This window comes from Electrona antarctica (genome assembly GCF_951216825.1).
Source record: "Electrona antarctica genome assembly, chromosome: 2".
Classification (NCBI taxonomy): Eukaryota; Metazoa; Chordata; class Actinopteri; order Myctophiformes; family Myctophidae; genus Electrona; species Electrona antarctica.
This window is the reverse complement of record NC_136807.1, coordinates 11,310,213-11,333,758: the sequence shown is the minus strand read 5'-3', so window position 1 is coordinate 11,333,758 and position 23,546 is coordinate 11,310,213. Positions and strand designations below refer to the sequence as shown.

Sequence of the window (23,546 nt, the reverse complement as noted above, 5' to 3'; positions counted from 1 at the left end):
GTTGGAGTGGTTGCACCACTCAAAAATTGAGATCCTGCAGACTATCTTCACTTGCAGCAAAAAACGTGTTTTATTGCGAATAGGCCCGACAAAGTTTCGGTCCAACTGATCCTTCATCGTGTGTTTCTGGGATACGTAGAGACAGTGTGTGCGGGATCTCTCCATTTTGTCCTGTGTCATGCACTGGCTGCCTGCGCCTGTACGCCGCAGCGCATAGCGACTGACAACATAGCAGCTAACTGTCTGGAGATATACATACAGGGACACCATAACACCATAACACCATAACACCAGTGATTGAACCAGCAAAACAACGTCTTAAACCAGGGGTTCTCAACCCGTGGGTTGAGAACCTACAAGCTCGTAGCGCGCCACTCGGTGGCGCGCTATGAGCTTGTAGATCTGCTATTTTTCAATAGCTAAATTATAACAATGCTTAAAACACCAAAAGGGGTTCCCGCCCAAAATGGTTTAAGGTTATTGTAGCAGTCAATTTATATTGGGGGTCGGGAGGAGGCGGGGCGGGGGTCCCGAGACATTGCCAAAGCATTTCCGGGGGTCCCCGGCCAAAAACGTTGAGAACCCCTGTCTTAAACGAACGAAAACAACGGCCGCGAGGTTGTGACAGAGAATCACACAGGAGGGTGGGGGGGGGGGTTAACTGGCAGTTAATGATACTCGTGTCATTCTTGTTTGACAAAATAATGCTTCCAGTGGTTATACCTGTTTTTAATCAGGGTCAGTCTAAAGCACTTATTTCTATTTTAAAAGGGCTGTAGCTCAGCTAGCTATTATATGAAGGTATTTCTCCTAATGATGACATGCACCAAAATGGGGGACGGCAGCTTTGAGTCGACTTCCATTATGGTGTCTGTGAACACTAACCAACTGAGCCACCAGGTGCCCCCATTTCATTCCACACGCTTTTAACTGGATTATGTCATCAGTGCTTCTCTGAGGACACTTGTGGAGACAATAATCCACACAAGTACGCCCCTCTTGTATTGACTTTAATTATGTTGTCTTGTTGTTTTTGTCTGCCTGCACGGTTTAACCCATTTTGGGCGGGAACCCCTTTTGGTGTTTTAAGCATTACGTTATACTTTAGCTATTGAAAAATAGCAGATCTACAAGCTCATAGCGCGGCACCGAGTGCCGCGCTACGAGCTTGCAGGTCTGCTATTTTTGAAAAATCGTGAAAATGTGGCATAGATCTTTGAATATATATTCAATATAGGGGCGACTGGCTCAGGAGGTAGAGCAGGTCGTCCAATGATCCATGGGTCGGCGGTTCGAATCCCGGCTCCTCCTGTCTACATGTCGAAGTGTCCTTGGGCAAGACACTGAACCCCAAATTGCTCCCGATGTGCTGGTTGGTACCTTGCATGGCTTCCGCCGCAATCGGTGTATGAATGTGTGTGTGAATGGGTGAATGTAATGCACAATCTATGTAAAGCGCCTTGGATAAAGCCGCTATATAAATGCACCATTTACCATTTCTTTCAGAGCATTCTTAACTCAAATCTTTTCTTCCAGGGGGTCCCTGGAACAACATATTGTCAGATGGGGGTCCGACGGTGCGTGGCCAAATACAGATCATTCTGGGGGTCGTTGACATGAGAAAGGTTGAGCACCCACTGACATAGAAACAGAGGTTTTTCAGAAAACTGGTAGGATTTAGAAGACATTTTGTAGAATGGAGCTCAGGTCTAAACGGTTTAATAAAGATGCTGCTGCCCGTCGGTACGTAAACAGTAAACACACACTCCACAGTCTCCTCTACTCCACATAAATGCTGTCTGCATGCACTCTGCATAGCGTGTAGGTGGAGGAACGACGGCTGAGGTTCGTTCTCAGTATAGGACCAGGAATCCCAGATCTTTTCATCATTAATTCACACTTTAAACACATTAACCCAGCGTATAACCTATTCTGCGTTGGATCTACAAGCTCACAATATAAGTGCTGATCTACTGTATACGCACGCTCACAATTGAGCTTGTAGATTGGCTATTTCTGGGTCCTTCTATATGTGGTGTAGAGGGAAAAATGAGCGGAGCCCTGGGGGTCGACAGAGTATACAGGGTTTAACCCAAAAGGTGGGATCCCCTTTTGGTGTTAGCATTATGTTATGCTTTAGCTATTGAAAAATAGCAGATCTACAAGCTCATAGCGCGCCACCGAGTGGCGCGCTATGAGCTTGTAGGTCTGCTATTTTTGAAAAATTTAAGAACGACTGACATAGAAACATAGCTTTTTCAGAAAACTGTCATTTTCAAACAGACATTTTTAGAATCTGATCTCAGGTCAAAATGGGTTAAGTGGTCAATGGGATGGCAGTGTTTTAGGAGTTATAGGGCTCCATTTTCGTCACCGCTAAACCCCTTATCCCTAAACTTCTTTGCCTTTTTTACTATTTTGAAAAACATTTTTGAATAGTTCAACTAGCCAATCTACATTGACACGTTGTGAGCTTGTAGACTGGCCATTTTAACTATTCAAATATATTTTGCAAAATAGTAAAAAAAAAAAAAAGGCGGTGATGAAAATGGAGCCCATAGTGTGGCTGCCTTGGAATGTGAAGTTCCCGGTTTGATCCCCGTGTGGAATGAAACGGGGGCTCCTGGTGGTCCTGGTGGCTCAGTTGGTTAGTGTTCACAGACACCATAATGGAAGTCGACTCAAAGCTGCCGTCCCCTATTTTGGTGCATGTCATTATTAGGTGAAATACCTTCATATAATAGCTAGCTGAGCTACAGCCCTTTTAAAATAGAAATAAGTGCTTTTAGACTGACCCACAGCATGTCTATTCTGGGAGGAGCATTATTTTGTCAAACAAGAATGACAGAGTATCATTAACTGCCAGGTGAAACAAGCACTGTCTCCGTTGTGCATTCGCCCCCCCCCCCCCCTTTTTTTTCTTTTTTTTAATTATTTGTTTAACGTATGTTTCTCTGTCATGTTCATTTCCGACGTTCTTTTGTTGGTTCAATCACTGCGTTGTGTTATGACACACACACACACACACACACACACACACACACACACACACACACACACACACACACACACACACACACACACACACACACACACACACACACACACACACACACACACACACACACACACAGTACCACTCACTTCAGACGGGTCTGATTTTTTTTTGTTCAATTAAATTGTTCAGTTCAATTCTGGAGGCACTCTTAACAACAGCACGGTACATGGAAGAATTGATTGGAACCTCGCACAATGTTTGTTTTAGCTTTTTAGACTCACTCCTCCTCCGTGGCGAACGAGAACAGATCCAGAAATGGTAACCGTGTCTAGCGCTCTCTCTCTCTCCCCGCCCGCCCGCCCACCCACCCCGCTCCTACTGCCACCGCTGGCATTCCTCCCAGGCTATCCTCCACGGAGTAGCTCCAGATTTTGATGATTCTATCGCATGTTTATGAGTTATACTGCTCTGGTTTAGTGGCTTTGGGAGAGAGTTGTTGTTTGTGTTCACAGACAACAGTCGGACTGCCCTAGGCCATCACAACAACACAGAGTTCCAAAATGAGAGAGGAATTCCCATCCGCACTATACACCAAAGGAAACAAACAGATTTATTTGTTGAATGCCTGAGTTGGGTTGTCTCTTGGCATTCCTTTACTTGGCCTAAAACACAAGTTCCCGTACACGCTACAAACCCTTATACCAGCTCACCGTATGAATAACATGGTACGCACTGGCGAGAGACAGAGTTCCTGTGTTGGCTATCATATCCCATGAATATTAGAAAAGCTTCTCTCAAACAGACTCTTTACGTGTGGTGAATTATTAACTGTGTGCCTGTGGTTTGGGAGTATGTTTTTCTTTTTTTGGGGACCCTTATCGCTGCCATTTCCACCGTCATGAGTTCATGTTCAAACATGTTACTTTTATCCTCCTCATTTCCACCGAGACGGTAACACACACACACGCTCCCATACATACAGCCAGTCTGCTGGCTATAGCTACTTACCGTAGCTCAGTGGTTCACACACGCTCCCATACATACAGCCAGTCTGCTGGCTATAGCTACTTACCGTAGCTCAGTGGTTCTTGTGGCTCCCATACATACAGCCAGTCTGCTGGCTATAGCTACTTACCGTAGCTCAGTGGTTCTTGTGGCTCCCATACATACAGCCAGTCTGCTGGCTATAGCTACTTACCGTAGCTCAGTGGTTCTTGTGGCTCCCATACATACAGCCAGTCTGCTGGCTATAGCTACTTACCGTAGCTCAGTGGTTCTTGTGGCTCAGTGGTTTCATGTCAAGGACCCCCAAATTGACACTAATTAGCCCACAGACCCCCATTTGAAAAATATATGCCAGGGACCCCCATAACAGAAGAATTGTATGGCTCTAGCAGTGAATCTCAACCATTTTAATTTCAAGGACCCCCAGTTTGACATGCATTAGTCTACGCACCCCCATTTATTGGCATTTTTATCTCTGGGATCCCAATTTATATTGTAAAATCAATGTTGCTTTAACTCTGAGTGACAGACCCATAAGGGTCCATTTGGTTCCTAGCTATCATTTAGCTGGGGACCCCCTGAAACTCCCTCAAGGACCCCTGCGGGTACCCGGACCTCACTTTGAGAACCAATGCAGTAGCTAGTACCTTGTACCCGACACAGGCAGTTTAGATTGGAGAACTTCAAATTGATTGATTGCAATATTTATTAACAGTTTGCAGAATTACAGTACAATTCAAGCACAACTCGATACAAAGACTGTTAACTGTGAGTGGACGACCCAATAAAGCATTACACTTGTTTACAAGAGGGTCCACCTTGTTCAATTCATCAAAACATTTAGAGACGTACAAATAGACACTTCTATATAGCCAAAGAACAGAACAGGAATTCATCATAAAGGAGGTAAAAAGGGAAAAGAAACATATACAGTGAGGGGAAAAATGGGGGGGGATTCCGATCTTACGGGGGCCAGTTTCGAATTGCAGCTGTCCATAGGTGCCCTTTGAGAGCGGTTTTGAAGGATTCAAGGGATTCACATGTCTTAATGACTGTTGGTAGGGCGTTCCACATTTTGGTGGCATAGGAGCGAAAATAATTTAGTCCCTTGTTTGTGCCGAATCTGGGTTGTACATGGTTTGTTGCACTTCCTCTGGTGTTGTGGGTGTGGACTTCGTTAACATTAAGGAAAAATAGTTTTTAAACAGTATATCCAATAGCATTCCCTTTGTAGCAGTAATTGTTCATGATTGCCACCTCTGCGGTTGAGCCATACCTTCTCAATGCCTATACATTTAAGTCTTCAACTTTGTGGCCAAGTTCACAGAAGTGGCGTGCCACGGGTGACCCGTTTAATGCTGCTTCTGTGTTCATCGAGCCTGATTTTCAGTTTACGGGATGTTTGCCCAATATAATGTTTGTTGCATGGGCACAACAGGAGATAAATTACGTGTGTTGTGTTACAGGTTAAAGATCGTATTCTATACTCTTTGTCTGTGTGTGGATTATGAAAAGTATCCGTTTTAATCATATTGGCACAAGAGGTACATGATCTACATGGGAAAGGGGTGTGGGGGATGAAATATGTATCCATGGTTTCGTTCATATGCTTGTATAATGTTTCTTTTTTGCTTTAAAACAAATAGGCCTATCTCACAGCCCCCTTTCCACGCCCACACGTCATTTAACATTAGGCATTACCACTTCTTTTCTCTGGAGAATCTAAGTACATTTCATAATGTTAAAATGTCAAAGACCGATAATAATATGAAGAAAACACAATGGTATAACAACTCAAATAAGTAGAATAAACCTTACCTTTACAAAACGGTAGTTTGTGGCTTGTGAAAATACCTCTTTTAACATGGAATTGATTGATTGATTGAAAAATGTATTAACAGTTTGCAGAATTACAGTACATTTTAAGCACAAACTCAATACAAAGGCTGTTAACTGTGAGTGGACGACCCAATTAAGCATTACACTTGTTTCCAATAGGGTCCACCATGTTCAAATCATCAAAAACATTTAGAGACGTACAAATAGACACTTCTATATAGACAAAGGACAGAACAGGAATTCATCATAAAGGAGGTAAAAAGGGAAAGGAAACATATACAGTGAGGGGAAAAAAAGGGGTGGGCGGTGGGGGGGGGGATATGGACCGCAAAACAAATAACACCACTATCTCTAAAAGGGGGCGTAACAAGGGGGCGGGGAAATGCTGTGAGAAAGGCCTTTTGGGGAGGGTGGTGGTCCATTGTCCTCAGTAGCCCTGGGTTGACTGGGGAGGGGGGGATGAAATATGTATCCATGGTTTCATTCATATGCTTGTATAATGTTTCTGTTTTGCTTTAAAAAAAAATGTCTTGATTACGCTCTATTTTGGACAGAAAACGTGTCTTCTGCTGTCCCATTTTTTTGTAAACACAAAGCACTGACAATATTTGCAAATACACGCTGCAGTATGAATGCATGTATCTTATTTGCAGGTAATACGGTTGTGGTCCTGTTCTTTGCCCACGCACGCGCGCACACACACACACACACACACACACACACACACACACACACACACACACACACACACACACACACACACACACACACACACACACACACACACACACACACACACACACACACACACAGAGTCTGCAACATTGTTGCCGGTACAGCAGAGACGGCAGGGCAAACAAACCCGAAGTTGTTCATTATTTATTTTGTAGTTCCACAACATGATCATCTATTCTTCTTCAAAAATGGAAGGTTCCTTCTCCCAGGAATGTGACCATGCAAGCTGGCAGCATACACTGTAATATCATTTGGTAATAATTCAAACCTGGACTGTGAGGGTTGTTTTTTCCCACCATGTCAGTTGGTTGTTTACACTGTTGGTGGTTTCTGGTTTGCAGGTGAAATTGTAGGGCTTGCCTTCACTCTCCACTTAAGGTTGAATGCCGACAATTTACGGCCGTCTTTCAGGCTAGACTGCCTATGTTTAAAGTTCCTTTGAACAGCCACTGCACTGACCTCTGAGTTGCTTGTCATGAAAATCCACTTTAAAATGGTGTAATCGCTTGTTGTAGTGTTGAAAAATATTCCAAAGTGCCGACCACAACAACAGACCGGACGGGGCAGCCGAGTGCTGCTAGGCAGGTTTCCCATTGTAAACAATGGGGACTCAATTTCCCATAACCCTTTGCACGCCGGAGCGACAGACCTTTTTGCGAAAACATCATCAAAACGCGTCTCATATCCCATTCTGTCCGGTGGATTGCCCGTATGACTTAAAACTGATTAAAAACGATGATATTTTCGTGCTTGGAGACAGACAGACCCAGGGACACACATAGCTGTCTATAGGAGTGGTTGCACCACTCAAAAATGTATGAATCACAAGATATTGAAGAATTGGAACGGTGGTCTGCTCACAGTCACTGGACAAAACTGGAGCTGAAGTGGTTCTGTCTCTCTCTGCTGGGATCGCAGTTGGCGGCCAGCCAACCACTACCATCTACCACTACCATCACTGGTACTGTACTGTATGACTGGAGGAGCAGAAGGTGACAGTCGTGACGAACCAAAAAAATCAGCCCAGAAATCTGCTGGGTCCAATCCTGTGTCGGATCAGTCTCTCAGGGGTGTCGGAGAGCATGGGACCCAATTGCAGAAAAGCACACAGCTATAGGTGGGAGGCATGTTCAGATGAATGCAGAACTTTACTTGGACAGCGTGTCAGGAAAAAGCCCCCAAATAAATCCTTGCGTTTTTAAGTCTCATCAGTTTTTCCCCCTGAATGCACACACTTAGTGTTATTTGTGCACAAGAAACAGGCACACGATGGTCGGAGCTACGGTATGCAAAGAAGAAAAGGACAAAAACGAATGGAATGGAATGTACCGACCCCGAGGGCCGGGTGGACAAGCATAATTATGAATAAACATTACATTTGAATGATTGCAAACTTTGTCAAATAATCAGTTCAAGAAAATAAATTCGTTTTTGCACTTTGCGGCAGTGGTTCAGGGGTAGAGTGGCCGGATGGTAACCGCAAAGGTTGTTAGTTCGAACCCGGGCTCCCCCAGAGTTGGTGTCGAAGTGTCCTTGAGCAAGACACTTGAACCCCAAATTGCTCTTGATGTGCTGGTTGGTGCCTTGCATGGTTTCCGCCGCCATCGGTGTATGAATGCACAATCTATGTACAGCTATAAATGCACCATTTTACCATTTATCTAAAGAGCTGTAGAGCGCAGTGCAAGTTAGCCTGGAAAGCTGACCCATCTATCTGCCAGAGCAAATTCCATAGTCTATAGCAGGGGTGGGCAACTTTGATGATGGAGAGGGCCACTATATTTCCACACTCACTCCCTAGGGCCATATTTACTGTCGTAGCAGTAATATAGCACGACGCGTTTTGAGCTTGTAGATCGGCTATTTTTGCTATATTCGAATTGAAATCTTGCATTATCTTTTGCTATTTTTGAATTGGAATCCTGAAAATTAACATTTTTATGTAATTTCAAATGCCTTTAATTATACGTGTGTTGAAGCAATGAGCTACTAATTTAGACTGAAGTAATTAAAGCGGGTCATGTTTGCATGTGGTGGAATTGTAAACAGCTGAAACCAATATCATATCAGTATTCTGACATTAACCTGAGGGCCGCATTAAGTGAAGGTGGGGGCCGCATGTGGCCCCCGGGGCCACCAGTTGCCCACCCCTGGTCTATAGTGCCAATGAAGAACTGTACTCTATGCTCTTTAGAGTTTAGATACCTCAATAAAATGATACAGTCTGCACTGCACATTGAAAAACAAGGGACACGACACACAGATGCGTGATGCCTTTATTCATGGCCCAATTAATGTGTACTCTTGTCTAGCCGGCTCTCATCGACTTGCATAACATTGATCTTCCCACACTCCAGTTTGTCCCTCCTTGACTATAGCAGGGAAGCACACACAGTACAATCCTCATTGTTAATTTATAAACAAAATTAACTGAGATACAGTAGCTGTTTTATAAGGTATGCTATGAAACTTTTAACAGTCAAACAACTTGACATGTAAGAGAAGCGTTGCTGCTCTTACTGAACTTTCTGCAGTGAGCTGGCCCTCGAGGGTTGTAGAGTTTGCTGCAGTTGAAGGCTGAGTGAGAGTAGACATGGTGGTGGCCGTGAAGCCTCTGCAAAATGACAATGTGTGTGGAAATAAATCCACGTCCATGCTTGCAGTGGTTCTCAAAGATTTTCATGTAATCTTTTTTAGATTAGATTCAATTTATTGTCACTGTACAGAGTATACAAATACTTAGACAATGAAATGAAGGGAGATAATGAAATGAAGGGAGACAATGAAATTAATGAAGGTAATCGACCGTGGACAATGAATATGAAAGATTTTGCATATCCCCATATTATAAGAGAAGATGTTTTGTTGTTGGGTTAAATATTTAAGCCTTTTGTTAAAATGTTTCGGGAAATAAATGAAGTAAATTAAAGTATAAATGAGGGTTACGGACGGTAATTACACTTCTCATTTAGCTGGGGACCCCTTGGAACACCCTCAAGGACCCCTGGGGGTTCCCAGACCCCACTGGAGACCCCTTGGAACACCCTCAAGGACCCCTGGGGGTTCCGGACGGTAATTACACTTCTCATTTAGCTGGGGACCCCTTGGAACACCCTCAAGGACCCCTGGGGGTTCCGGACGGTAATTACACTTCTCATTTAGCTGGGGACCCCTTGGAACACCCTCGAGGACCCCTGGGGGTTCCCAGACCCCACTTTGAGAACCCCTGCCTTATTGCATCTCTATTGTCTGGTTGCTGCTGCGTGACACTTGAAAGAAAATCCAATTAGCACAAGGACAAAATGTTTCTTTGATTCCTCGCTGAATCCTTGCTCAAAGCAACTGCTCAAGCATTCAGTATGTAGCTGTGAATCTGTTTGAAAAGCATCAATATATTGGTCTATAGGTGTGGCAACTGTCAGCTTTGATCTAATAGCTCATTTATCACATGGCATCGACAACATGCCTTCGAGCACAAAGTGTGGCTGTGTGCATGTCTTTTCCTATTTATTTTGTTTATTTAAACCTATACTTTTTACCAACAAAGTCCCACTTAGAAAAAAATATATCTATATCTATCTGCCTGTAACAGGCGGTGGCTCAGGGGTAGAGTGGCTGGATGGTAACCGCAAGGTTGCCAGTTCGAACCCGGGCTCCCCCAGAGTTGGTGTCCTTGAGCAAAACACTGAACCCCTAATTGCTCCTGATGTGCTGGTTGGTGCCTTGCATGGTTTCCGCCACCATCAGTATATGAATGTGTGTGTGAATGGGTGAATGTAATGCAAAATCTATGTAAAGTGCCTTTTTTATATTTACCATTTAATATTGTGAGATATCTTGTGTGAAAGGTTGTCATTATGGCCATCGGGTGGTGTCAAAGCCAATATTGTGGGGATAACTAAATGGTTTGTGTTAGCAAACTGCACTCTGCAAGTTTCATGGAAATCTGGCGAGTCCATTTTCTACGTCCAGGAGTCCACGTAGTGATCCCCAGTGTAATCTACCAGGAGTCCACGTAGTGATCCCCAGTGTAAAACTTTTCTTGCTATTCCAACTTTGTACATTATATCAGTATTATGAATTTTCCTCCCCCTTCTTCTCATAAATGTGACTTCATGTCCCAATTCAGCTTTGTTCTCTATTATGTGAAATTGCAAGTAAAATAACTCTTTCTGTGACATTACATTCTGAGATATAAGATGCAATTCCAATAAATAATTAAACCCTTTTCATCTTTACCGAGTGGTGGAAATGGGCTTCCATAGAGCAGGCAAACCCTATTTTATACTTGGGGCTATTTGCAAATGGCTGTTTTAGAAACGTTTTAACACACCTAAAGAATTTTGAGAATTTGTGAAAAACGTTGTGTGTGTGTGTGTGTGTGTGTGTGTGTGTGTGTGTGTGTGTGTGTGTGTGTGTGTGTGTGTGTGTGTGTGTGTGTGTGTGTGTGTGTGTGTGTGTGTGTGTGTGTGTGTGTGTGTGTGTGTGTGTGTGTGTGTGTGTGTGTGTGTGTGTGTGTGTGTGTGTGTGTGTGTGTGTGTGTGTGAGAGAGTGTGCGCGCGCAATATACAGTACAGGCAATGTTGAAGCACTTTCCCCCCCGTATTGACCTTGCGGCTACAGATAGGTGATGACAGAAAGATAGGAACTGACTGAACGTTTGCAGATGGCCCCAGATATGGGGGAGATGAAAAACGGGTGCTTTGTGGTACGCTAAACTCCAGAAAGTTAAAAGAGCAAGCCGCGGAGATAAGATAAAAGGAGGAGGAGGAGGCGGCGGAGGTGGGTGCTTATGGGGGTCGCTATGAGCTTTTTACTTCTCTATAAAGCAGTAGAGAAATGGGTGAGGAGGGAGAGAGTGGAAGAAGAATGCTCCGGGGGAACAACTTTGTGTAATGAGGGGACAAACAGATGGCAGCGGAGTCGTCAGGCTACATCGTGCTCACAGTAGCATGTCCTATTCTAAAGCACTGCTGGTGTGTGTGTGTGTGTGTGTGTGTTCTGTTTATTCGTGATGAGATTTACAATTTACAAGGTACTGTACTGACTATGAACACGCACTCGTGTGAGGGGCGCTCTTATCATCATACATCATCACATTCTGGCCAATCACTTTTGGGTTTTGGCGTCCTCACTTTTCTGGGCGGACCATAGCCACGTCACATACATATAGGCTACTGTATAGGCATGTCACTATGATGACTCTGACATAACCATAAACAAACCCCACAAGTCAGCCTTCCCTGGAATCCACAACCCACTTCACTCTGATGGTGAGCCTGTGTCTGTCTCTCTGTCTCTGTCTCTCTCTCTCTGTCTCTGTCTCTGTCTCTCTCTCTCTCTCTTCCCCGCCCCCCTCGGCTTCACATCTCTTGCCAAGTTCCCAGTCACCAGACTCTGAAGTACCACGGTTTCCGCTGGAAGTACATTAGTTTTCAAATCCATGTGCAACATCTGAAAACTCCTAGCTGGATGCATAATGAATGACAAGAAATAAATGATGGGTAAAAAAAATGACACCTGCTTGCCATCTGTGTCAAGCTCGTTTCATCAATGTTTGATCCTTTTAATCCCCACAAACCTATATTTTTCTCACTTGCTCGATGCTTTTGCCCGGCTGATGCAAGATGTTTGCATCTATGCGAGTACTTTGTCCGCCCTTTTATTTAGATTTTTGGATGTGCTACCTTTTTTTGATTTTCTTTTTATTTCCTACTTTTTGATCACTCCTCACTCCACTGAAAACCATTGCTGATGCGCAACCTCTTTTTCCTCATTTAATTTAATTGAATTTAAGTATCCCTGCTTGGCAGTGGTGGAAAGTACATTTAGCCTACTTAAGTACTGTACTTGAGTACAATCTTGAGGTATTTGTACTTTACTTGAGTTTTTCCAATACTGTTACTTCGACTCCACTACATTTAGGAAGCAAATTTTGCACTTTTACTCCACTACATTTATTTGAATATTTTAGTTACTTAGTAGATTTTGATTATTATTATTATTACAAAACATGCATTACTTTGTAGATTTTGATTATTATTACAAAACATACTGTACATTAACCACTTCAACCCCATTTCGGCCATTTGAAAATAGCTGATATACTAGCTCACAATGCGTCGCGATGCGACACATGTAGTCCTGTAGTCCTCCACTACAGGAGGAAGAAAACGGACATTCCACCATTGATCATAAATGGGGACTGTGTAGAGAGGGTGTCCTCTTTCCGCTTTCTGGGAGTCCACATCGAGGAGGTCTTGACCTGGAATGTGAACACCTCTGAGCTGCTGAAGAAGGCCCAGCAGAGACTTTACTTCCTGAGGATGCTCAGGGGGAATAACATCACACAGAGACTGCTGGTGTCCTTTTATCGGTGCGCCATAGAGAGCATTCTAACATACTGTATATGCGTGTGGTACACCAGCTGTACAGTAGCTCAGAAGAAAAAGCTCCAGAGGGTCATTAACACGGCACAAACGATCGTTGGCTGCCCTCTTCCCTCATTGGAGGACCTACACAGATCCCGCTGTCTCAAAAAAACACAGAACATTATAAAGGACAGTTCTCACCCCGGTCAATCACTGTTTGAACTGTTGTTGTCAGGTAGACGGTACAGAGTGCTCAAGTCAGGGTCCAGCAGACTCCGTAACAGTTTCTATCCCACAGCGGTAGCCACACTAAATGCTGCTAAGAAATGATCCGTTGCATGTTACATGTTTTTTTGTGCTGTATCTGTCATATTATGTCTGTATGTCTGTCTATTATTATGTCTGTCATATTATGTGTCATAATAATGAAAAGTGACTACCTTCCCTCATGTAGCCCAGGGACCTTTCCTTCCTCTCCTCATTGTCTTGAGACACCTTCTCCATGTCTTGAGACACCTTCTCCAGGTACTTGAGCACAAAGATGTGCGGCGCAAAGTGGATCATGTTCTGCTCCCCACAACCAACGGGCATGTCAACCAGTTGGTTCACGTTGCTCATGGACAGGCCGAGGATATCGCCTGTGTGTAGCAATACAGATGAGACAGGAATGTGTGTTTGTTATGCAATATACAGTATGGCTTGCAGACACAGTGGGCATATTCATATCTGGGAAGCATGGTATAAAAGACCTAATAGACCAGAGGTCCTAATTTGATATAATAGAATAGATCATGTGTTGTTGTTCTGTCTTTAATGCCATATCTGTTAACACTTTGATTGCTACAAGATCTCGGCAGGCCTATTTGGATGTTGCTACCGTTTAACATTGCACAAAGGCCTTGTTCGGGGGCCCACAGCAAAATGTTCTCTTATAGCGAGAATCACACGCATACATCAAAAGAAAGCTGAACTTGTCCACTTCAATTAAAAAAATACATTTTGATTTTACCATGTTCCATTCTGGAGATATTGACCTTTTTGCAACACCTGCATTTGCCTGGAAGTGGTTATCTTGAACAGCGAGCAGAGTTATGGATGGTTTAAAGTCAGAGACATTGACAGGCAGATATAAAATTGAACCCAATAAATATCCTATACATCCTATACACCGAATGAAAGCCCTGAATGTGTACTTTTACGAGGAAAACAGTATACATTGATCCCATCTACAGTTAGACAGTAATTGGTTATTGAATGCAGCTTGTGCCCACCAGATAACTTCAGAGAAGACATGGACGTGAACTCCTCAATATTCACAAAATAAGGCCTATAGCGACATATAAATACTATATACCGTATGAAACAGAACAGTTGCACCGCTCACTTCACAGGGGTGTGATTTTTATTATTACAGTAGAAGTTTACAGACCAAACTGTAAATAAAAGGTTTACATGACTTTCTGTCTCAGTCCGTATATAGCGAGCTGTAGTGAATAAGTACAGAACAGTTGCAACGCTCACTTCACAGGGGTGTGATTTTTATTATTACAGTAGAAGTTTACAGACCAAACTGTAAATAAAAGGTTTACATGACTTTCTGCCTCAGTCCGTATATAGCGAGCTGTATTGAATAAGCAGAGAACAGAATATGGGACAGAGTTGCACCACTCACTTCACATGGGTGTGATTTTTATTATTACTACAGTAGAAGTTTTTTTCTTATGAAAGCAGAGAGTCTTCTGTTTCATACGGTATATAGTATTTATATGTCGCTATAGGCCTTATTTTGTGAATATTGAGTTCGGGTCCATGTCTTCTCTGCAGTTATATCTGGTGGGCGCAATGTGCATCCACCCAGTAACCAATTTATGACAAACTGTACATGGGATCAATGTTTACTCTTTTCCTCGTAAAAGTACACATTCAGGGCTTTCATTCGGTGTATAGGATGTATAGCATATTTATTGTGTTTATTGTTATATCTGCCTGTCAATGTCTGACTATAAACCTTCATAACTCTGCTTTCTTTAGATGATGATGATGATTCACTGCTTTCATTGTTTTGATCGCAGTAACATTGGGGGGGGGGGGGGGGGGGTCATGGGTAGCCTGATTATCAGACTGTAGCTTTCTTGAAGCTTCAGTCTGACATTGTCTCCTGTCTGAGCGATTTCAAGGGGGAGGGGATTAGAATTTCCCTCAACCAGTAGCCATTGGTGTTGTTTTTCCCTCCTTCCTCTGTGTGTTGCGCTGCGTGATGATGCTGAAAACGGGACTGATTGGTTGTTTGTTAGACCCACCCCCACCACCATTGGATAATACATTTTTGTACCGAAGAAATGATAGGTTCACAGTGCAACACCAGACCAAGAGACTCAGTCCACTCAGAGAGTGGGCGGGGTCTTTGGGCTGGATCCAGGCTAGGTCATGGGCACATTGGGCAGCAAAAGTCTTGATCCGTACGGCTATAAAAAGTCCCATTCCACCGTTCGGTTCAGAACTATAGTATAACGGTGAGACGCGTTGTCATCATCAGCTGATTTTGTTTTTCAAGCTAGTATAGGGGAACATGCCTGGGCATGCACGGTTTAGGACGCGGAAAAGTTCGTTATACATTACACCCGGGTCGATTACGTCCCCGACGCGTTCATTGCGGTCTTATCACTACAATTATAATGAATAAAAAAACAAAAACAATCACACGTCCGAGCGATCTCCGATTATGACGGCTCTGCATGGCGATACGTGATCCCCCAACGGTAGACTGTCTGTTGTCATGGCGGCCCCTCTCGATACTGTAGTTCGTTTGTTAGTTCGTAGTATTGTAGGCTCGGGGATCGTTTGGTCGCTACAGTATGAAGAAGTAAACATGCATCTGTCCATGTGTGTTGCAGACGTTGTGCAATGTCGATCTGGTGCAGATGTGTTAGGCAGCGTAACAGCGTTCCGTTCATCATGTATTTTTCCGAGACAGAGCAGAGCCCCCATCTCGCAAGGCCCTCCTCCTGCAGGAGAAACAGGAGGGGAGGGGGGAATCGGGTGAAAGCCTGGTGAGGCGAGGTTAGGTGAAATTTCTTTCACACACCGACTAGATCATTCCATGGGCGCGTCCATTTTATACTGGCTTCTACACGTAAAGCGGCCCGCCCTCCTGTTTTCAGGAGGCGAGGGTTTTTTTTGTTTTTTGTTTTTTTTTCTGATCACGTGAGCGGGACTAAGCAGCAATGACAGGGGGATGGTTCTTCATTGTCCGGGTGGGTAAAAAGATGAATGAAAGTATGCTATAAAAAAGTGATTAAAACGTATGGATACGTGGTTCGCACCCGACGTTTGATTAATTGATAACGTATTGATACGGGATTCGCGTCGGCTGTGTTAATAGACGACATTGAGGAGGACACAGATTGACAATTACTGAAGACGTGAAAAATAATTATACTTGCCATCCCAGGTTTTCTATTTAAGCGCTACTCAGGTTGCTTGCGCATTAAACTATTGTGGTGTTCCACTAAATACTTTCAATTTCATGTCATCTTTGTGGTTTGATACAGAAATAGTAGTAGGCTATTGTGGGTTATTATATAATCAAGTATGGGCAACAATGGTGCATAACAAGAAAACACAAATTACATTTAAATGAGATTTAGGAGTAGTTGAATAGTATTCAGTGATTCTCAATCTTTTCTTTTTTTTTATTGCAAGGACTCCCAATTAGTTGTGGCAGGAATTAAACTAAAGTATACCTTAATTCAGTATGATTAATTCCAACAAGGGTAGAGTGGAATGAATCAATAGATTTATCTAACAAAGGTCGAGAGCTCTCGGAGACTGCCAGATGCAAAGGCTAGCCTCCCACACATCAGAAATACCATGGTCAGTACACCAACTCGCCTGACCTGAACCCCACAGATAATCTATAGCTTGTATTGTGGTTGTACTAAGAGGAAGGTGTGAGACAATAGATTCAACAATACAAATGAGTTTAAAGCTTCTATAAAAGCAAATATGGGCTTCCATAACACCTCAACAGTGCCACAGGCTTATCACGACTAACGTTTCGACCTTGAGGTACCGCAAGGTGTAAACGTTAGTCGTTCTGTATACTTAGCACCTAATAAAAGGCTCTAAATGTCCGTGCTGCGCCAGTGTCCTCTCCTCCTTCTGCCCCATTGGATAAGATTTGAATTTCTAGGACCCCAATGTAAGAACACTTTTATTGTGAGCCATGATTTAGTCGGATATGGTCTTGTCTGATATGGTCCAGAATTATTTTATTGTCCATGTTCTGTACTAGGTGTAGAGATAACAGTGAAACTATGTTCAAAATAGCCATTCTGTATGTCTGCAGTTGCATTTACTTTTGCATAATAAAAGGTGAAGATTAAAGGAGCATTCAGTGATTTGGGTGATTTGGAAAAAGCCCCAGTCCACCCCGGTAACAAGATGTGCACATGCACACGCTCTACAGTGGGGGGACGCGCAACAGGCCAACAGCACACACACCAAGGCCCGCCTCTGCTCGATCAGGATTGGAGGAAGGCCCCTCTCTATCCTGTTTTAGGATGCAACAAATGCATTTAAATATTGAAATCAGGGTTTGTGCAATAACAGCTGCAACTAAGGGTGTACTGTGCAATATATGTCATGTGCAATATGGATTTGTGCAATAACATGAAGTACGGTTATGTGTGTGTTTTGTTGTATTAGCTTTTATAGTTTTTTTTATTTATAGTTTATGATGCACTGATCGGTTGGCACTTTTAATTTCGTTGTACTTGTTGCAATGACAATAACGATCTATCTATATATCTATATAAAATAGGTCAAAGCTCTATTGCTGATTACTTAGGTTGGGACCCCCGCAGTGGTGTCCGGTTAGAACTTAAACCAGGATGCTTCGACTTCTGCCTTCTCCCTGAAGCCGACCCTTATTATATACTCTCCGACTATGCTTGTCACGATGACTAAGCCAGTTAGATCTATCCATACAGTTGGGTGCCACCGATATTGTCCCTTATTATTTGACCCATTTAGGCATGACCTCAAAATTTAAAAACCTCCAGTTTTCTGAAATAAATATTTTCACGATTTTTCAAAAATAGCAGACCTACAAGCTCGTAGCGCGCCACTCGGTGGCGCACTATGAGCTTGTAGATCTGCTATTTTTCAATAGCTAAATTATAACAATGTTTAAAACACAAAGGGGTTCCCGCCCAAAATGGGTTAACTGTCCTTTTGCGCAGATCACGCAAACCTCAGCAAAAAGAAAAGGACAATATCGATGGCCTCCAACTGTATATGGTTCTGCCACATCTATCTGATATCAGCACTGGGTCGGCTCGGGCCAAATATAGGGATTGTCATACTAGACATGTCATATGTCATATAGCCCAACGTCCTAGTCAGAGTCTTCGTTACAATCTATCTCTCTAAGAATCAACAATCATCAACAAGACTATATATATGATGGAATGCCATGGGTGAACCAGAAAGTAGCAGCCAGGAGAATGAGACTGGCAGGACACTGCCAAAGACACCAAGAGCTGCCAGCCAGCAAGTTAGTGCTGTGGGAACCAACACACGGGCACCGCTCACAAGGACGTCCCACACTAACATATGTGGATACTCAAGAAAGACGCAGGAGCGCAAAGCACCAACGAACTGGCCAGATGTATGGAGAACCAGGATGACTGGAAGCAACGAAGGAGGGCTCGTCTGAGGACGACCTAGAGAGGTAGCAGCTTTAAGATGGTTGATCTATTATTGAGGAACTTGTACACTCTAAGCTTACCCAAGGTCAAAATCCTCTGGGTGGTCAGCTTTGGATGTATATACATGTGTATATATATGTAGAGCAATTGTGAGGTCTCGTGCCTGATTGATGACGTCATCTGAGAAGTGCAGGGAGATCCAGACACATGCTGGCCTTGAACTATGCCTTCTTGCCAGTGAATGCTGGTGTTGTTGCCACTTAAGCTATGGATAAAGGGCAGGACTGTGTGAGCCCCAGTGCTGATACCATTTGATTGACAGGAAGGTATGCATTTTGCTCTGGACTGCATCCGTGGTGGGTTGCTGCATAGTAAAGGCACATGTTGATGTCTGGGTCATTAGCATGGAGGACATCTCTGCCAACATTGTCATTCTGGACACTGTAGGGTGTGGAGTATTATTTTATCAGCCTCCTGTTGTGTGGATTCTACGTAATCTCAAGCTCCCAAGTGTTGACAGCCAGCTGTGCCAGCTAAGCTGAAGTTAATTTTTGGCAAGTCTGGGTGTGTAGGTAATTCATTAAAATGTCATCTTAAAGATACATTGTGGGTATTTTCTCAGATTTTTCTGTGCAATCATCCCCACAACTCTAGATAGAATCTGAGGAAATATGACCATACCATACATTATTTAGGACTGCAGCCATATTGTCAATATAGTAATGAAAGCTCAAAATGACTTTCAATGCTCACATTGCTTAAAATGCAGACTTTTTGCCATAACAGTCTGTCACTGTAAAAGTCACAGTACATGTTCGGGTCGCGTCAATCTTGGAAATATGCAAATTAAGGGTCCAGACACACCCAATCATAAAGATAAGTATTCCATTGAGTTCCTCATGCTCATAAATTATGAAATAGTTTGCATTTCTATCCCAAGTTATCGCCAAAGCTACTTTCTGATTAGGGGCCAATATTGAGGATTGGATTGGATTTCCAGCAGCAAGTTGACCGGGTTGTCCATATAGGTTGTGTTCCTACTGGGTCCTAGATATTATTTCTGGTGGCCTTTTATAGCAGGGCAAATGCAGAAGAAAAACAATGGGTTACCCAAGGTGGGTATTTTGCATTTTTACATAATATATCATGTAAAAATGAGAAATACCCACCCATACATGCCTCATTTAGAATGTAATCGGCTCCATTGTATTCCTTGCCCCCAAAAAATGTAGAACGCGGCCAGGGTCGAAACGGCCGAGAAATGACAGAGTTACCGTGTGGGGGTCCCCGGGGAGTCACTGTACTGTACTTTAACTGTCACTGTACTGTAACACCCCAAATCATCATACTGTGTGTGTGTGTGTGCGCGTGCGTGCGTGCGTGCGTGCCATAGAGTATAAAAGGATAGAGACTGAACTGGCGCGAAGCTCCGCCCCCCAGCTATTCATGTCAGTGGAAGTTGCTCAGTGGCGTTTTGAAGCACCCGGAAGACTGCCGGAAGTCCCTCCTCCGGACCTCAACTTTGAGGTCCGGGGTGACGTATGCAACCGAGCGCTCAATGTTAAAGCCCAGCTGCACAGGGTTTCCCGGTCATGAATCCACGGGTCCGCCTGTAGTCCCTCCTCCTACCACTAGGGCCCAGACCTTCAACGTTGAATAGCCTCACTGGCCCCTTGGTGCGTGCGTGCGTGCGTGCGTGCCAGGGACAAACATAGCTGTCTGTAGGAGTGGTTCCACCATTTCAAAATGCCATCCCTACATACAACTTGAAGCTCAAAGGCAAACCCAATAGAGTAGAAGAAAAGTTAAGGCATAAAATGGACAATCCCTTCCACAAACTCCTTGTCAGTGATGGCTTGACTTGAGTCAAAGCTTACTCAGTCAAAGTTGTACTTGAGTTAAAGTAGTTGCTTAGTAGTATTCAATAGTAGTAGTAGTACAATCAATTCAATAGTAGTAAAAAAAGAGCAGATCTACAAGCTCACAATGTGTTGCGTTGCGTCACGTTGTGAGCTTATAGATTGGCTATTTTCACGTTGGTTAATCCATAATATTTGTAGTACTTATTCCCTACCTAGAAATGTAGTGGAGTCAAAAGTGCAATATTTGTCTTTAACATGTAGTGTAGTGAAAGTCTTGAATCACAGATACTCAAAACAGTTACGCAAATAATACAGTAGACCTTCTTAACACATTTTGTGCCCAAAACGTCTGTGGATGTCCTGGGTATTACCGCACGTGCATAGCCCAAGACGTCTGTGGACGTCTTTGGAAAAAAAAAAAATATATATATATATATATATATATATATATATATTTTTTTTTTTTTTTTTTTTAAATCAGAAAAATCAAAACACTTTTTTTTTTTTTTTTTTTAAACGTGGTGCCAAAGTTTGTGTTTTTGCCATTGAGAATGCATTTGGCGTTTAAATTAAATAACTCAGAAACTATAAAACATTTCAAAGTAAAAAGTTCCAGCATGTGTCTCCACAGTCAGCTGAATTATAAAAAATGTGAATGGATTTTCTAGGTGAAAGTGATTTTGGGCAGTTTTGCGTGGGCTCTCAATGTGTTAAGACATGGAAGTGTCTGATTTAGACGTGCGTAAGTGGAGCTTGCTCACGCATCCGTATTGTTCGACCTAAAATCCGTGGGATCCTTTGGGATTTCAACTATTCCAATTCCTCGACGATTACCCTTTAAGGATTCCAGTGTCCACCACTGTTCCTTCTATTATTTCAATAACATTCCAGCACAGCACAACACAACACCTACCTTTCAGCTACTTTCAATTTCAAAGCCAAGCCAGCCATCTGTCACCAAACTCACTCTCTATTATTGAAATGTTGAAGAGAAGTATGAGTTTGCAGTAATTACATATTCACTGATGTTCTTCATTCATGTACCAACTGTAAACTTACTTTGCCAAGGAATTTTGCCATTTTGATGAAAATCCCCCCCCCCCCCCCCCCCCCCAAAAGAAAAATATGAAGTCTGTTGGCTTGTGAACCACGTTTATAAGTGAGGCCAGGATGAGCCACGGGGCAATATCACAGCAGATGGTGTCTGTTGGTTTTATCACTCTCATAAAGTCTATATGCTGGATTTGTTTTTTTTTATAGCCCAGCTATTCATTTATTTTATTTTTTTCATATATATATATTCTTTTTTTGCAAGCAAAAGTTTGAAAAGCAGTCTTAATCCATGTTGGGCGGGAACCCCTTTTGGTGTTAGCATTATGCTATGCTTTAGCTATTGAAAAATAGCAGATCTACAAGCTCATAGCGCGCCACCGAGTGGCGCGCTACGATCTTGTAGGTCTGCTATTTTTGGAAAATCGAAGAACCACTGACATAGAAACATAGCTTTTTCAGAAAACTGTCAGGATGTAGAAAACATTTATAGAATCTGATCTCAGGTCAAAGTGGGTTAACTGGAAAAACCCCACAGATGGATGTATGAGGAGTTGATGTGGGGTCAGCGTACTGTAGATACAGCAGGTATAACATGTAACCATTCCATCTGCATGTTGACGTTATATCAGATGATTACCAACTCACTTTATATCAGAAGATTACCAACTCACTTTATATCGGATGATTACCAACTCACTTTATATCAGATGATTACCAACTCACTTTATATCAGATGATTACCAACTCACTTTATATCAGATGATTACCAACTCACTTTATATCAGATGATTACCAACTCACTTTATATCAGATGATTACCAACTCACTTTATATCAGATGATTACCAACTCACTTTATATCAGATGATTACCAACTCACTTTATATCGGATGATTACCAACTCACTTTATATCAGATGATTACCAACTCACTTTATATCCGATGATTACCAACTCACTTTATATCAGATGATTACCAACTCACTTTATATCGGATGATTACCAACTCACTTTATATCAGATGATTACCAACTCACTTTATCCCATTCAGGCCTGACGTCGAAATTAAAAAACAAATTCTAAATCATGACAATTTTCTAAAAGATTTGAGGCACATTTTAACGATTTTTCAAAAAATAGCAGACCTACAAGTTCATAGCGCGCCACTGGGTGGCTCGCTATGAGCTTGTAGATCTGCTATTTTTCAATAGCTAAATTATAACAATGTTTAAAACACCAAAAGGGGTTCCCGCCCAAAATGGGTTATATTGACACGACGACAAAATGGACTGTAATCATAGTTTTATTATATGAGCTCGATAAACAAAATCCTGTTTCTCTCCTATGAATAACAATTCCCTTTCTCTCCATTTAGAGGTGATTGCCGCAGCAATTGGAGTTCATGTTATTCCCAGACTCTAATCCAATGTTTGTTAATTAAGGTACACGGCATAAAAATGCTGTTGCCGTGCAGGCGTGCACCCTAAAATCCTCATTGTTCATTTATCCATTTACTCTAAGTCTACAAATGTAATCCAATGCCATCATGTCCATTTTTGTCGACAAATAGCAATCTATCAAGCTCACATGTGTGTCGCAATGGTTGCAGGGCAAGGGTTGCAGGGGCTTACATGTAAGTAGTACATTTTATTGATATACAGTAGCACCCTTCACACTTCACAGAGAGATCTCACAAATTGCTTTACATACAATGAGAAAGAAATGTTGTTTTGCTCAGACTTTGTGTAGGACGAAAATAGACAATTTGCTCGTCCACATAATTATGATGTAAATTCTCCATTCATTGTCAATGGGAATTGAATGTTTGTGTAAGATGAAAATCTACACTAATAGCTGAATATAGCAGGGGCTAGCACCCCTCAAAAACAATATAACAATATAAACAATAAATCTACACTAATAGCTGAATATAGCAGGGGCTAGCACCCCTCAAAAACAACACCGGGTATAAAG

At 42.6% G+C, this 23,546-nt stretch overlaps 3 protein-coding genes across 3 annotated transcripts in view; 2 read left to right on the top strand and 1 right to left on the bottom strand.

The window, feature by feature from the left end:
- Positions 1-23,546, top strand: part of nphp4 (nephronophthisis 4) — a 425,525-nt gene that overhangs the window by 53,701 nt on the left and 348,278 nt on the right. The window lies entirely within an intron of this gene.
- cUnh1orf174 (chromosome Un C1orf174 homolog) overlaps positions 1-23,546 on the top strand; it is a 148,028-nt gene that overhangs the window by 67,292 nt on the left and 57,190 nt on the right. The gene's annotated exons all lie outside the window — the stretch shown is intronic.
- The window catches only part of LOC306942600 (beta-1,3-galactosyltransferase 2-like), a gene marked incomplete at both ends in the record, with an annotated part of 14,000 nt that continues 3,496 nt past the window's right edge, over positions 13,043-23,546 (bottom strand). Inside the window, 2 exons of the mRNA XM_079528607.1 lie at positions 13,043-13,092; positions 13,389-13,586. Coding sequence (XP_079384733.1) covers positions 13,043-13,092; positions 13,389-13,586 — 248 coding nt within the window. The remainder of the gene's footprint in view (positions 13,093-13,388; positions 13,587-23,546) is intronic.